Genomic DNA, 14783 nt, shown 5'->3' on the forward strand with positions numbered 1-14783 from the left:
CTTTATTAACAAGGAAGTGGTGGAATTTTTTAGGGGCAAGCTTGTTGTGTTTAGGTATTTTTTCAATTTGTTACGATTGCTTTATAATAAGTTTTGTTTAAAATTATATTATATTATTGTATTCTGTATAAATTATATATGAATTTATCTCTAGAGAAACTACAAAGAACTAGACAAGCTTCAACCATGGTTGTAGATTACTATAAAATTGTTGTACCATATAATTACAAAATTAAAGACTTCTTTTGATAATTTTACCCTATTTCCAGTTTATTAAATTCTAATGATACAAACAAGGTTGTTTTTTTTTGCAATTATTTAACTTCAAGTATTTTTCAACTTATTTCCTTCTAAACTATTGATGAAAAGATTTAATTAAAGAATGTTTTTGCAACCAAATTTACATTGTCTTTTGAACTTTAAATTCAAGAATTAGTGATTGAATTTGCTTAAAATCTTGTTATCATAATTAAAAGTGCTCGTTATACTAATAATATACTATTCAACTTTTCAAAATATAAATTGGATGTTTTGTTCTAAAGTAACAAAGTTACCCAAATTTTGCAATAAAACAAACTAAAATTTCTAGATCAACAATTTCTACAACACAAATAAGCAAGATTTAAACTTGAAGTATGGAGCTCATCACCTAAATTTAGCACCAATATTTAATAAAAGATAGTCAAATTTGGGTTCCCTAGACATTGTTGAAAATTATACTACAAAAATGAGCCCAACTTTTAAACAGACAATTGAGAAATTAAAAGACTTTGAATTCAGAATTCATCAGAGTTTTATATCATGTCCCTTTAAATCAGCTTAACTAATTTACCAATAAGTCCGAATATAATCTCCGGAGTTTTGATATATACATTTATCAATAATTAAAAATTAAATAATAAATAAATAAAATACCGCTAAGTAAATAAAAATATTTATATAAATAGATTCATATTTTGTTTTCATTTTTATATCATTATAAACTAAAACTATTCTTTGATTATACAATTGTATATAACAAACTATTTATAATTCTATTAATCATAAAATATTTTACTTTTTATAAGTATCATTTGAATATTAATTTGAAAGTCTTAAAAAAAAATTTGTTGATCTTTAAAATAAAAAATAAAAAAATAATAAATTAAAAATTAAAACGCGTTTGAGATAGCTCCAAATAAGGAAATTTTTTCCGTTTTACTAGCTTACCAAAAAAGGTGGAGATAACCGTTTAAAGTTATTATTATTTAATGATGAGATTATATATACAATTAACATTTCAAAGATCAATAATTTCATGTTGATTTTCTAATACAATACCCACAACTATCAACAATGTATAAACAAATGACACCTATTGTTTTAACATTACAATCATTAAATACAGAATATTTAGCTTATCTTATAAAATATCCTTTATTAACAAAATCAATAACTTCAGGTATATTAAGTGGATTAAATGAAACAATTTCTTCAGCAATTACAAATGAATATAAAGAAACAAAAATTTTAGGTTTTAATATAAAACATGTGTTTAGTCCAAAATTAATTAATATGATAATTTATGGATCATTAATTTCAACACCAATAAGTCATAATTTATATGGTATAATAAATCAAATTTTTAAACCACCTTTATCATCAAAACAAAAAATTTTAAGATTATTAACAAGTTTATTTACTGTAACTCCATTAATTACTGCATGTTTTGTTTCATGGATTTCAATTATAAATAACTACAAAATAAATTTAAAAAATTTTAATCCAATTAATGAAATTTTAAAATTAATTAACATTATTAAAGCTGGCTTGAAAAAAGGTTACTTAACAACTTTAAAAACTTCATTGATTGTATCATTTTTATCATTAATTATTGCAAATAATTATATACAACCAGAATTATGGGTTGTATTTTTTAATATTGTATTTTTTATTTTAGGAACTTATCAAAATACAAAATTAAAAAGATTACAAAAACAACAAAGATTATCATTAGAAAAAGAAGACTAGAAAATTAGATGATGATAGAATTAATAAATGAAGATATGATTAGATGAAAAATAATTGTAGAGAATATATTTAATTGAGCTCATTAAATAAAGCATTTATAATTTTGAATAATCTCTATGCTTTATATTCTATTTTTGATTAAGAAACACGAAATGTCCCTACTATTGAAATCTTTCAATAGCTATTCTTCTATAAAAGAAAACTTGAACAAAGTCATAGAAAAAATTAACAAAACACATATTTATAAATTTACTACATAAATTGTAACTTCGTTAGTCATCAAATCATTATGATACACATTTTAATTCATCTAATTTTAATGACAATATGATAACCCAAATTTACTTAAAGTTCTTATTAAACAAAGTCTCCATCATTATTAGAAGCTTCTAATCGGTAACTTGGTCCAATAGTTTCTTTACAAAGCTTGTAAATTAATAATGGGGAAAAATCATCAAAAATGGTATCAAATTCAAAAAAAATTCAGAAAGATTTGAATTGATCATATCTCAAGAATTGGGCAATGAATGGTTTTGAAGATTCAACTTTCAATTATTATTAACAACACAAACCGAATGTAAAACAAGATATTGAACATATTTTAATAAGAAACCAATCAAAATTCTCGGATATATCATTCACTAAGAATTACATCATAGTTTATTACATAACGATTATATATATATATACCCAAGTTTTATGATTTTATAAAATGACTTCAAACGAGTTAGGTCACTCCAAAAGTTCCACAACTTCAACTTCAAATCCTTCAAATACTAATAATAAAAATAATTTATCATATTCTAGTAAATCTGCAAATTATCATGCTCAAATAACTAAATCATTATTTAACAATTATAATAAAACAAATCAAGCTTTACAATCAAAAAAATAATTCAAGGACAATGCAACTAACTTTCAAACCAGAAATGAAGTTGAAAAGAGGAAACCCAAAAAAGAAACCTGGTTTTTATTTAAAGTTAAATTTTTTTGAAAGGTAAAATGATCATTTGAATTTATATTGGTGAATAGTTGAAGAGATGAAACTCAATGTTAAGAAACCTATCTCCTTACATATTTCTTGTTGAAGTTTATGAACTAACATTTGATTTGATAATCTGATCCTCAAAGTTAAGTTCTTGATGACAAATTAATTTGAGATTCAAAACATTAGTCTATTTTTTGAGTAAAGAGTTACTTCACACAAATATCATTCAAAAGAGAACATTATCGTTTAATCTATAATTTATTTAATAAAATAACTTTAAAGAAAAAGAAAGGTCTTAATTTAATCGATGTAAAAGCAAGTGCAAAAGTATTTACTTCAAGATCTTCAAGTAATGCAAATCAAGATATAGAAGTTTTAAAAGATGCTTTAGAAGATGGGGCTACTAAATTAGGTTCTTATTTAAGAGGTTTTTTAAGGTGAATATAGGTTAAATAGATTTAATTCATAACTTAACAAAGTGTTTGACAAGTTAAACATCGGAATACTTCCAAATCTGGAACAAGACTAAATTTGAGTATTTTTTGCAAACATTCCATCGTCTTGTATGATTTTTATTTAAATTGCTCAATAACCGGGATCTTGTTAGCTTATGCGAATTTGCTGAATTTAATCAATTTGAAAGAGATTTTTTTTCTGCAAAAGTAGATAGAGTTAATCAAAAATTCATAATATAGATTTTGTATTTTGAGCTCCATATAATATTAGATTCTTATATGGTGAATATGAACATTAAAGTAGAATTATTCCATTATTTTCTTCTTTTAATGTATTTAAGCTGATTGAAGATATCCATATTTGACTTACCAGGAAAAAACGTAGTTTTGTGAGCTATGGCCAACCAATTTTTTGTAGGTAAAGCCACATCCATTGCTTTTGCCAAATTGGACAATCTTCTTTCATTATGATGGCTCCATCTAAAAGCTCTTTTTTGAACATCCGTAGCTACAACATCATCACCACTTAAATTGAATGCCTGTAAGACACGTTTTAATATGGGAATCTTGTTTGCTATCGCATCTTTCTCATTTTGACGAATCTCATCCAAGCTTGATTTGGAACAAAATTCAAAAGTTGAATTTTCATATTCAACTACCTGATCCATTTTTTCATTGATTCTTGACCAGTGTGATTTTAACTCATTAATTGAATAATTGAAAACTTGTTGAATGATGCCAAAATCTTTGACCACTTTATATAACTTTTTTAATCTTTCATTGTCTTCTTCTGTAAATGAATCAATTAATGGATTGTAGGTTTCAGGTTTGATTACTCTGGTTTCATACTTTTTTGGCAATTCTATAGGTGGGATCATCATTTGATTGGTAGTATTTTCAACATATCTTTTGGATTTGATGGAAAAATTCCCATATTCATTTTCTTCAACCAAATATTGGACAACATTTAGTTGATAATAATAATTTTTCAAATATCCAGAATTTGAACCAGAAAATTCAGGAATTTTTGATATATCATCCCATTTTGATCCTTCATCTCTTTTATCTATTAGAAGATTTTGAAGCTCTGTTGTCCAACAGTATTCATTAGTATCGTAACCATTTCTGTTTAAGTATGCAGTTAATGATTTTTCATCAAAATTTCTTAATTTTAAATACTGACCGCTTAAATTATGGGCGCTTCTACCTGGAAACAAACCCCATAATTTGATAACAAACCATCTTTTAAATACATTACCTATTGCCAAAAGTCTGAGATTTTCCTCTTTTGTATAGGCCTTGATAGTTTTTACAACAAAAGGTGACTCATTGTTTTCACCATCATCTTCATCATGAATTAATTCTTCAATTTCATCATCTTCTTGTTCTTCATATAAATCATCATCATTGAAAACGTTTTTTACTTCTGGTGATTTTTCTTTTGGAATTCTTGCTTGAAAACTAAACTGTTTTGATTCTAGTAAAGCTTTTTGGTAAGCTTGTTCATTGATGATTTGAAATTTACCTTCATATTCAACCAAATATAAACTGGGATTGATGTAGTTAAAGTGATGTTGAAGGGATTGAGCAGATCTATCAGGAAAATAATTTTCTGCGAAGAATGGAAATCTTCTACCATATTTTGCAACTAAAGCATTTAATTTTTGTTCTTCTGAACCAGACCATCCTGTTGTTCTTGTTTCAAGTTTGAGCACAAATTCATTGTCAACTTCACCTCTTTCGAGTTTTTGTTCATGTTCCCTTTTTTGTTTAATTAGTAAATCATATTTCTTTCTAATACCATCAACTGTTCTATAGTAACCAGCGACTAGTAATTTTTGAGCAATAGCAGGAAATCCTTCATCATCCAGTTTATTTATTATAATCTCCAATTCTTCTTTTCCATACTCTTTGTATAAAGCTTCTCGATCCACTTCAAAAAACTTTTCATTAATGGAGTAAACAAATTGTTCTCTTTCAATGCTGTTTACATACTCCATTATGAATGATCTATTTCTATTAAGTTTAGCGGCAATAATTCCATGACTAGTGTTGGATCTTAACAACTCTTCAATTTCAACTTTTTCTTCCATGTTCAATTTGTTAAAATAATTCAAACGTCTGAGTTTCAAATATAAATTTCTTCGGCTTCTTTTTAATATTTTTGATATTTGTCCTAGTTCCATACCATCGTTAATTAATTTTAATAAATCTTCAGTTTCATCTTTACCATAATCATTGGTTTTATACCCCTCAGCTTTTTCTTTTTCTCTCCTTAAATATCTTTCTACCAATTCCGGACCTCTTTTCATCAAAATACCAATCTCCAAGTATGATTTTTTTTGATTTCTAAGATTGTTAATTTGTTCTTTTTCACTTGGTGTTAATAGACCTTTTTTGATAGTCTTATCAGCAACGTTGAAATAGTGGTCTTTTATTTGCGAATACTTTCTAGCCGGAAAAAACATTGCAAGTGCTGAAAAATTCCCACCGAAAACTTTAATTAATTTAACCAATAGTTGGTCTTCTGAATCTGACCAAGGACCCGTTTTCCGAGGTTTCTCATAATCTTCAATTGACATCATTGGCAAACCATTCTCTTCAATTGTTTTCATTATTTCACCATCTATACCATTTTCTTCCAAATCAACTTCATCTTTGGAAACTATTTGCTGAAGTTTTTCGACTGCAAAAACATATGAAAAAGCAGGTTTAAGTTTTGAATATTCATTTTGAATAAATTCAAAATCACTTGCCTTTAATAATTTCAATGATGGTTGTGTTGATAATGATGTGTTATATGAACCTTCAATAGACAAATGATCACTCAATTGATCATGAAATAATCTAATTTTAGTTGACCAATTATTTAATTGTTTTGATTTAAAATCATAATCAATTGCTCTGATTGACCTGGAAGAAATAAAAGTTGCATAACAGCTATCATGATGACCTAATGAATCAACAGCGTTATAGTAATTTATCAATTTTTTAAATTCTTCACGACATCCTTCCTCATAGTCATTTTCTTTAGTAATATGCATGGAACAATTGAAATCACCAGAAAAATGGATTGTTGTAGATTGAGCATAAGTGATAATAGCTTTTTCATAAATTGCTTTTATTATTTCTTTAGTTTCATAAGGATGTCCCAGAACCCCATAAATAGATATCAAAAGGATTTGTTTACCTTCAACTTCTATTAAACAATCAGCTGTCCTAATTCTGTAAATTTCGGGAAGTTGTTTATTAATTGTTAATGTTTCAATTATTTTTAATTTATTTGATTCTTTCACCAATATACCAGAGCGACTACTTAATAATCCAACAACATGTTTGTATGATTTTAATCCTTTAAATAATAAATTACTTTCACGATTTAATTCAGACAAAAAACAGTAATCATAATCTTTAACCATTTTTGTTAACTCCAATGTATTTTTTTTATTAACTAAATTTTTGGTCACATGATGAATATCATTTAATTGATTTGAAATTTCACTTTTATATAAAATTTCTTGCTTCTTAGCCAAACTTTTTAAAATTGATGCTTGTGCAAAAACTTCTGTTTTACTAGGGTTTGAATTAATGATCAATGGTTCAACATCAGCAGCATTAGTTGGTCGAATATAAGATTCAGCAGATGGATGTTCAGCAGGTGGATGTTCAGCAGGTGGATGTTCAGCAGGTGTTTCTTCAGCAGGAGTCTCTTCAATATTATTACTTACTCCAAAAAATGACCCTATTGGATCCCTTAAAAGCATTTTTTTTGGTGGTCTTTTTTGAATTTGAACAACATTTGGAGATTGAATCACATTTAAACTTGAATGTTCAATTTTTTGTTTTTTAATACAGTTGATGGTAGGAGTTTCGTTGTCAAATTTTCTTTTAAAATTATCACCTAAGTTGATTGTTGATGATGATGATGCTGATGAGTTTTCATATCCAATAGGCTTATCTATTTTTGCTTGAAAGGAAGTTGAATCTGTTGATGATTTTGGAGTGAATTCATTAGTTGAAAATGTATCTTCATCAATTGATTTGATAGTTCTGTTTAATTCTTTTTTGTTTAATTTTGTTGTACCGTTTGAATTAACATTCATTACTAAACCACTAGTAGCTGACTTTTTCTTGATATCTTTTTTGATACCTAAAGATGTAATATCCGAAACATTTACTTTGATATTGTTATTAAGTTTTGAATTTGAAGTTGAATTTGTTGTAGTTTCTTCGTTGTCTTCATTATCTGAATTTTCTTTACCGTCAGGAATAGTTAATAATGCATAAGGGTTTGATTTAAAACCTTCCATATCTTGTTGATCTAAACTTTTATGATTTTCAACAGTAATTAAATTTTTTGGATTTTTTGAAAACTTGGATTTTGGAATTTCAATCCAGTCGTTTGGATCACCTTTTTTATTATGATCCATGGTAAAAATTGTTAATTAAGTAAATTTATGTTTTGTAAGTTTTGAAATTAAAAATTAGTAGTAGAAAAAATGGGATAGAATTTTAATTATGTAGATAAGTTATAGGTAATATTGGTTAAGTTTGAAAGATAAATTACACATAACTGTAATAATATACAGTTTTATTTCATTTAATAAATTAAAAAATTATTAAGTCTATAGATTGTTTCAAATTTTTAAAATTATTTATATGTGTATTGCATAAATTCATAAAATAAATTTGTTGAATATGTTGGCATATTACTTGTTGTAAGCTCTTAATTTTTATAAATCTGGTGAGAAGTATATCTTTAAATCGACTTTCCTAGTTATACATAGTTTCTTCGAACAACTTATAATTCAATAAAGTGTTTAATCTTGAGAGGACCAATACATATAAAAGATCAATCTAATATTGCAATAGTTATTTAAAAAAAAACACGTAATCTGTACCAGCATTATTTTTTTCCTTTTAAGATATTTAGATATATCATGAAAGATGATCATTTAATGTTGTGATGTGATGTATATTTTTTTTTTTTCTAAGATCAACAAATAATATTATTTTAGATATGAAACACATTTTGGTAGCTATGTTTTGATTTTTTTTTCTTAGCTATAATAATATTTATTATTATGTAGTCTAATGTTTATTTTGAGTACAAGATCAATTTCTCTTCATCTTTTACTTTTTATCAAAACATCTCAAATTCTACTTTAATCAATGACTTGGACTTTTCAACAAATTCAAATATTATGAATTAGATAAAAAACAGGTTTATATATATTCTTATTTTAATTTGCATAGTATTACACAAAATTAATTTCATAAGAAAAAATTTCAATTTACGTAAATTGTTTTTACATTACTTTACAACATTAACTATTAAAGAAATTAAACATATAATATTATGAAATTAAACGTTTACAACTTTTAAGCTTTTACATTCAATTTATAATATTTTTTTAATTCGGTGGCGTTGAATTATGATGATCTCAAATCCATTACCACTTTCAATACTATCAACATTACTGTTTAATATGTGCAATTTCATGTACATTAGAAAACATATTTAACAACACTTTAGGCTGATGATAAATAAAAGAATAAAATATGATTGTACAAAATACGTCCAAGAGAGAAATAGCGTATAACTGTAAATTCTTGATTTAGGTTTAGTGAAACATTTTAACATCTGGCAAATTTATGGACCCTTGCATGAAAGATCTGTCAAAATAAATTTTTCATTTTTAGATAAATTCGTAAATGAATAATTTATAAAATTTGTGATAGTGAAATTTATAACCAGCCTCAAAACAACGTGTTTTTAAAAAGCTGTAAAATTATTAGTTTCCATTTTATAATGTCTATTAAAGTATTTTTGATTATCCCCAATTCAAAACTTAGCCTAAAAATAAAGTACTTGTATAAACTTTTGACTTTGAATTTTTAAGCTTTTCGACGATCAATAGATATTTTCAAATACAAAAATTAATATATTATGCATAATTGACGAGTGTGATAATTTATTAAAATTAGCTCAAGACATCGTTGGTTACTTATTGACCTATCTTTGAGACCCGATTTATGAAATGTATACCTGAATTTATCATATAAACAATTTACATGTTTTGTGTTTAGTTATTTTTATCCGGTGAACATTCTCTCAATTAACTTTTACAAAAACAACCAAAATTTAGAATCAATTCCTTAGTTGTTTTTAACGTCATCAATTTTAAACTGATTGATTGAAAATTGCACTATGATAATTTGTTTGAATTGACGCTAACTTTCGACTCCTAATCGACCTATTTCTATTTTTCTGATCTATCACTGGCCTATTTCTTACCCAAAAAATTCTTCAATTCGTTTTGTACTTGCTGGTGTCAAAATTGTCTGTTTTACATTCATTCATTTGTTGTGTAGTACTTAATAAAACTCAAGTTTCAGGTATTAGTGTTCGATGATATTTTTAGATCAAATATCAGAATAGTTTCATGACACTACATTAGTTTTTGCACGGAATGCTCTCTGTCGTTCCTTATCTTCGAATAAAGAAAAAAAAGTAAGTTCTTCATGAAAATGAAAAAAAAGCTTCTCATTGTATTTCCTATTGAATAAGCACTCAGTACAGAACCATGTGGCATCAGTACGAACAATTATCGATCAATTTAAATCTTTTTTCTCTCACTTAAGATTTAAAAAGACATAACCCATCCATTGCGTCACCAAACTTAAAACTGTAATGCTCGAAATATTCGAGCCCTGCTTCCAATCTAATATAATTTTTTTCTTGAGATTTGATGTGGTATTAAATGATATGTAAATCAATCAGCGACCGTGCGAATTAAGTAGATTTATTTCCTGTTTATCGTAGAAAACGGTTTCTGACAGTCATTTAAAACAAGAAAACTCAATGCTTTATATCAAAGGAATGAAAATAGAAACTTATCTCATTTCATCTGCTTTTTGATTTATCGAATACATGGATCCGTTTAAAGCACTCTATTTCGTTTTTACAGAAAAAGAAAAATTTATTTAGCCTAAGTTTTTAAATCAGTGGTCTAACTTGTTAAACAGTAAAAAATTAAACTCAAGTTAAAACGAAAAGAACAATCTATCATATAATTACTCTTATAATTTTAGCATTCACCATCTGAGAAACCTCTTTTTTTCTTTTTTTTTTTTTTTTTTTTTTTTTTTTTTTTTTTTTTTTTTNTTTGTCTATTTCTTTTTATCTTAAGGTCATGATTGTTTGAGAGAAATCAGAATGTTAAACCCTCGGTGGTATAGTCCCATATCCCCTTATTTGCCAGTTGTACTTTCCTATATAGCAAGCCAAACGACGATTTAAGTAACATCTTGAAATGAAAAAAAAAAAAAAAATTTAATGTGTACGAATTGTATTTTACGCTTAATTTACGAGATCTTATCGTAATTGGTTTTGTGTTATACTTTTAAATCTTGTGTCATATTTGACACTTAATTACGAAATAAATTATACAAGAAGTATAGATGGAGATATAGATGGAGATATAGATGACTTAACACATAAAACTATCGAATTAAAATTGATCACACGATAAGAATTAAGCATTATATTACTATAAACTATATGCCATAAACTTGAGACACCACTTACTCGATATGGTCTACTTCAGTTTTCTCATTCCAACTTGGATTAGTAACAGCCATTCTTTGATGAGTATAAATTGGTGGAATTTCTGGTAAATTTTTACGTCTAAAGACGTGTTGTTGAATACCTCTGAGAAAAGTTCTAGTTCTATAAACAGCATGAGTATACATTGGAACAGCAAATACATCATCTAATTCTTCCAAAGTTAACTGTTTTGTCTCAGGAACAAACCACAACACTAAAAACCAGCCTACCAAATTCCATGCTGCGTAGAAACAAAAGGCTCCACAGCTAGTAAAGGCTCTTAATAACCTGGGAAATCTAGATTTTGAGGTTAGTAAAATCCTTTTTTGAAAAATTAAATTTTGGACTTTTGACAAAGTCTTACACCTCAAGTAAGGCTCTGAGACATGTTTTATACATACGTGAAAGCTAGGATGAAATTAAAAAACCAACAGGTTGCAGTTGCAAAACTTGTACCAATATCACGAATGTATAAAGGAAAAGCTTCAGCTGCATAAGGAAACGGAACCGGTCCTTCTGATGTAGAATAAACAACTGTGAATATATAAATTCCTGTAGCAACCATAGCTAATTGACCTTTTTGATTATGTTTTATTAAAAATCCAAAACCTGTAATTAATAAAAATATACACATCAATGGAAATGCAAACAATAATAAGTTCCTACGACCGAAGGTATCGATAGTATAGAAGGCCGGTAATGCGAAAACACTATTAACAAGTCCAAATCCAAAACTAGCACTTTAAAGCAATTGGTTAGTATTGTTGAATTTTTAATTTTAAACTTCTAAACCTCAAAATAAATTTATCAAAATTTTTTTTGATTTTATGATTTGCAAGCGAGAACTTTAATACATACACCATAGCTTTAACTTCACCTAACCCAGCATTGATAAAAATAGTTGATGAATAATAAGCAATAACATTGATACCACAAAACTGTTGCATAAACATAACAATCCAAGATCCAATGGCTGCATTCCTATTTCTTCTGATTGTGAACATTTGAATTACTTTTTTCCATACAGGAATATTGACTGATCCTTCTTCTTGTAGCAAAACAAATTGATAAAACAAATCTCTAGCAACAGCCACTTTTTCATACCTCAATTGAGCCAAACTATCAAACGCTTCTTGATGTCTACCTTTACCCATTAACCAACTATGGTATTGTTAGTAAAAAAATTTCTATCGACCAGGTAAAGTCAAAAAATACAAAAGTTTAAAAGATTTGTAATTTTTTAATATCGCTAGATGCTCGTAATTGGATGCCCATAACGCGAGCTCTTACTTCAATTGGAATGACATACCGTGGACTTTCTGGAATGAAGGGAATTTGGAATAAAACAATAAATGCAGGAATACAAGCTGAACCAAGCATTAATCTCCAATTTAATCCTGTACCAAAACTTTTCTTTGGTACATAATAGAATGCCAACGAAGCCACATAACCGAACATTATGCCCACCGCTGTGAATAGCTGCCATAACATACAAAGCAGCCCGCGAATCTGTTTGGGACTACATTCAGCAGAATATATAGGTACAGTAGCTGATTTCACTCCAATTCCAATTCCAAGCTGTTAATTTAAGTTAGTATTGCTCTTAAAAATAAATTTTTGCTTTCGATATTGCTAATTTAATACATACAAATAGTCTGGCGATGAAAAGATGATACCAATTGTTAGTTACCGCCAGCCAGATACAAGTAACAGCTGAAATAGCACAAGTCCAAAATATTGTCCATTTTCTTCCCAAGTAACGATTCCAAAGATCAGTAGTCCAACAAGCAAAAACTGAGCACATAAGATATGGAGCACCATTGATTAATCCCTCGACAAGATCGTAGTTCTTTGGAAAGTGTCTTTAGAACTTAAGGTTAGTAAAAGAATAATAATTTGCAGCCAAATTGAAAAGATAATTTGGTAGCGTACTTAAGTTGCGGTAGTTGATCTCAAAAAAACATACTCTTGTAATCTAAAAGCTTTTGGATAAAATAAAGTTGCACCATTGATAACTGACTCATCCATACCTTGAACAGCTGCAGCCCTAAAGTTCTGGTTAGTAATCCGAAATAAATAAATTTTGATTTTGTTTGAACTGAAATAGTTTGAGGTAACACATACATAGCACCAGCAGCAACTACAGCCCAAAGTCTTGATGGAATATGCCATTTTTTAGTTTGTTCCAAATATAAACCTTGTTTTTCTTCATCAGTTAAAAAGGGCATTGAATTAAAAGCATTTGGAGCTCTTGCTAATGCAGCACCTTTAGCAAATAAATCAGGATCTAAACCATATTTAATAGCATAATTTCTACCCATAACCATAACTTGTTTTTCAGTATATTGAGATAAAATATTTCCATGTTCACCATCAGCCCTTTCTGATTCTGATAAATGTGATGAATTATCTGGCATTAAATCTTTTTTAAAAGATGATTGTGATGAAGTATTGTTTTTGAATAAACCATCTTCTGGATCATTAGTGACGGGTTTTTCTATATCTGTAGACATTTTTTTTTGAATTATAGTTGATAGATTTTGGATAGATTGTTTATTTTGAAAATTATGAAGGAATTTTTTTTATATTTAAATTAAAAATCAAAAATGGAGATTTGAATTTTAAAACAATAACAAATTCATCAAAGCTGGAGATATAAAAATAAATTAATTAGATGTAAGTCATGTAAAAATGAATTGATTATTCTATTGTTTTTAGTATTAAAAAGTTGAAGTTATTTGATACCTAATTTTAAAAATTTGAAATTTTTTTGTGTCATGTTTTGCAATCTAAAAAAAAAATAAATTTTAACGCAGACACAAAACTGGATTTATATATTCTATAATGTTATTTAAATAACAATTTTTGAAGAAATATGATTCTATAACTTTAGTGGAATGTTTATGTTCTGGGATTAATTTGAGTTTAAATCTTGTTTGACAAAAAATCAAATTATAATCTATCAGTTGAAATAACAAGATTAGTCCACAAACTAAAAAATCCATACAATTAGTGAGTGTGACAACTGTCAAAATATTATTTATATTTTATAATTGCTTTTTTAAATTAAATACATTAAAAAAAATTTTTTATTGAAATTCAATTTGTGAAATGTTGATCCCCACTTTTTTTTTTAAACCAGCCGAGAATTTAAGTTTTTTAATTTTAATTTATTAATTAGATTGATTGAACGCTAATAGTTTTGACAGTTTAAAGGAATGAAAAGATAGTGACCTAAAAGTTCTGAGTAGGTCTGATATGATTTGATTTGATATGATATAACTAACATAATCATGATTGATTCCTAACTCAAAATTGTTTGCTTTTTCAAATGTTCTCGAAAATAAGAGTTTTTACGAGATAGCACAAATTAATTGTGTATATAATTTAGTGATTTCGGAAGAACTACTTCAAATTCTTTGTGTTAAATTATTCATATTCTAGATTTTGAATTTAAAATTAAATATTGTATGGAAAATCTTTTTTATTGAACGTATGAACATTCGATTATTATTATTCGGAACAATACAACTTGAATTTATCTTTACCCCAAGATTTTAGAAGATATCAAACTTTAAATATCTTGTTTTTTTGTTTCAATAAATATCAATTTTGATCTTATTGTCTTATATTTAATATCATCTTATTATTATAATACTCAGGAGTTTAAAAAAGTGTCAGATTTAATGTCAAAATAATAATAGTTCAAAAGAGGAAAGAA

General features: G+C 26.8%; 3 protein-coding genes across 3 annotated transcripts; 1 reads left to right on the forward strand and 2 right to left on the reverse strand. All coding sequences in view use genetic code 12, as the record gives it.

Annotated features, from left to right (window-relative positions):
- Positions 1-1335: 1335 nt before the first annotated feature.
- Positions 1336-2010, forward strand: KGF54_002487 (uncharacterized protein; the record flags this gene model as incomplete). Its single annotated transcript, XM_051762971.1, has 1 exon — positions 1336-2010. The coding sequence occupies one exon, from the start codon at positions 1336-1338 to the stop codon at positions 2008-2010; it is 675 nt and encodes a 224-aa protein (XP_051619858.1).
- Positions 2011-3767: 1757 nt separating this feature from the next.
- Positions 3768-7883, reverse strand: KGF54_002488 (uncharacterized protein; the record flags this gene model as incomplete). The annotated part of the gene is made up of 1 exon (XM_051762972.1): positions 3768-7883. The coding sequence occupies one exon, from the start codon at positions 7881-7883 to the stop codon at positions 3768-3770; it is 4116 nt and encodes a 1371-aa protein (XP_051619859.1).
- Positions 7884-11040: 3157 nt separating this feature from the next.
- On the reverse strand, positions 11041-13575 carry HGT19 (Hgt19p; the record flags this gene model as incomplete). The annotated part of the gene is made up of 7 exons (XM_051762973.1): positions 11041-11359; positions 11464-11796; positions 11921-12223; positions 12372-12640; positions 12711-12924; positions 13029-13109; positions 13187-13575. The coding sequence occupies 7 exons, from the start codon at positions 13573-13575 to the stop codon at positions 11041-11043; spliced, it is 1908 nt and encodes a 635-aa protein (XP_051619860.1).
- Between the last annotated feature and the right edge of the window lie 1208 nt (positions 13576-14783).

This window comes from Candida jiufengensis, assembly GCF_024610255.1.
Source record: "Candida jiufengensis strain CBS 10846 chromosome Unknown scaffold3, whole genome shotgun sequence".
Classification (NCBI taxonomy): Eukaryota; Fungi; Ascomycota; class Pichiomycetes; order Serinales; family Debaryomycetaceae; genus Lodderomyces; species Lodderomyces jiufengensis.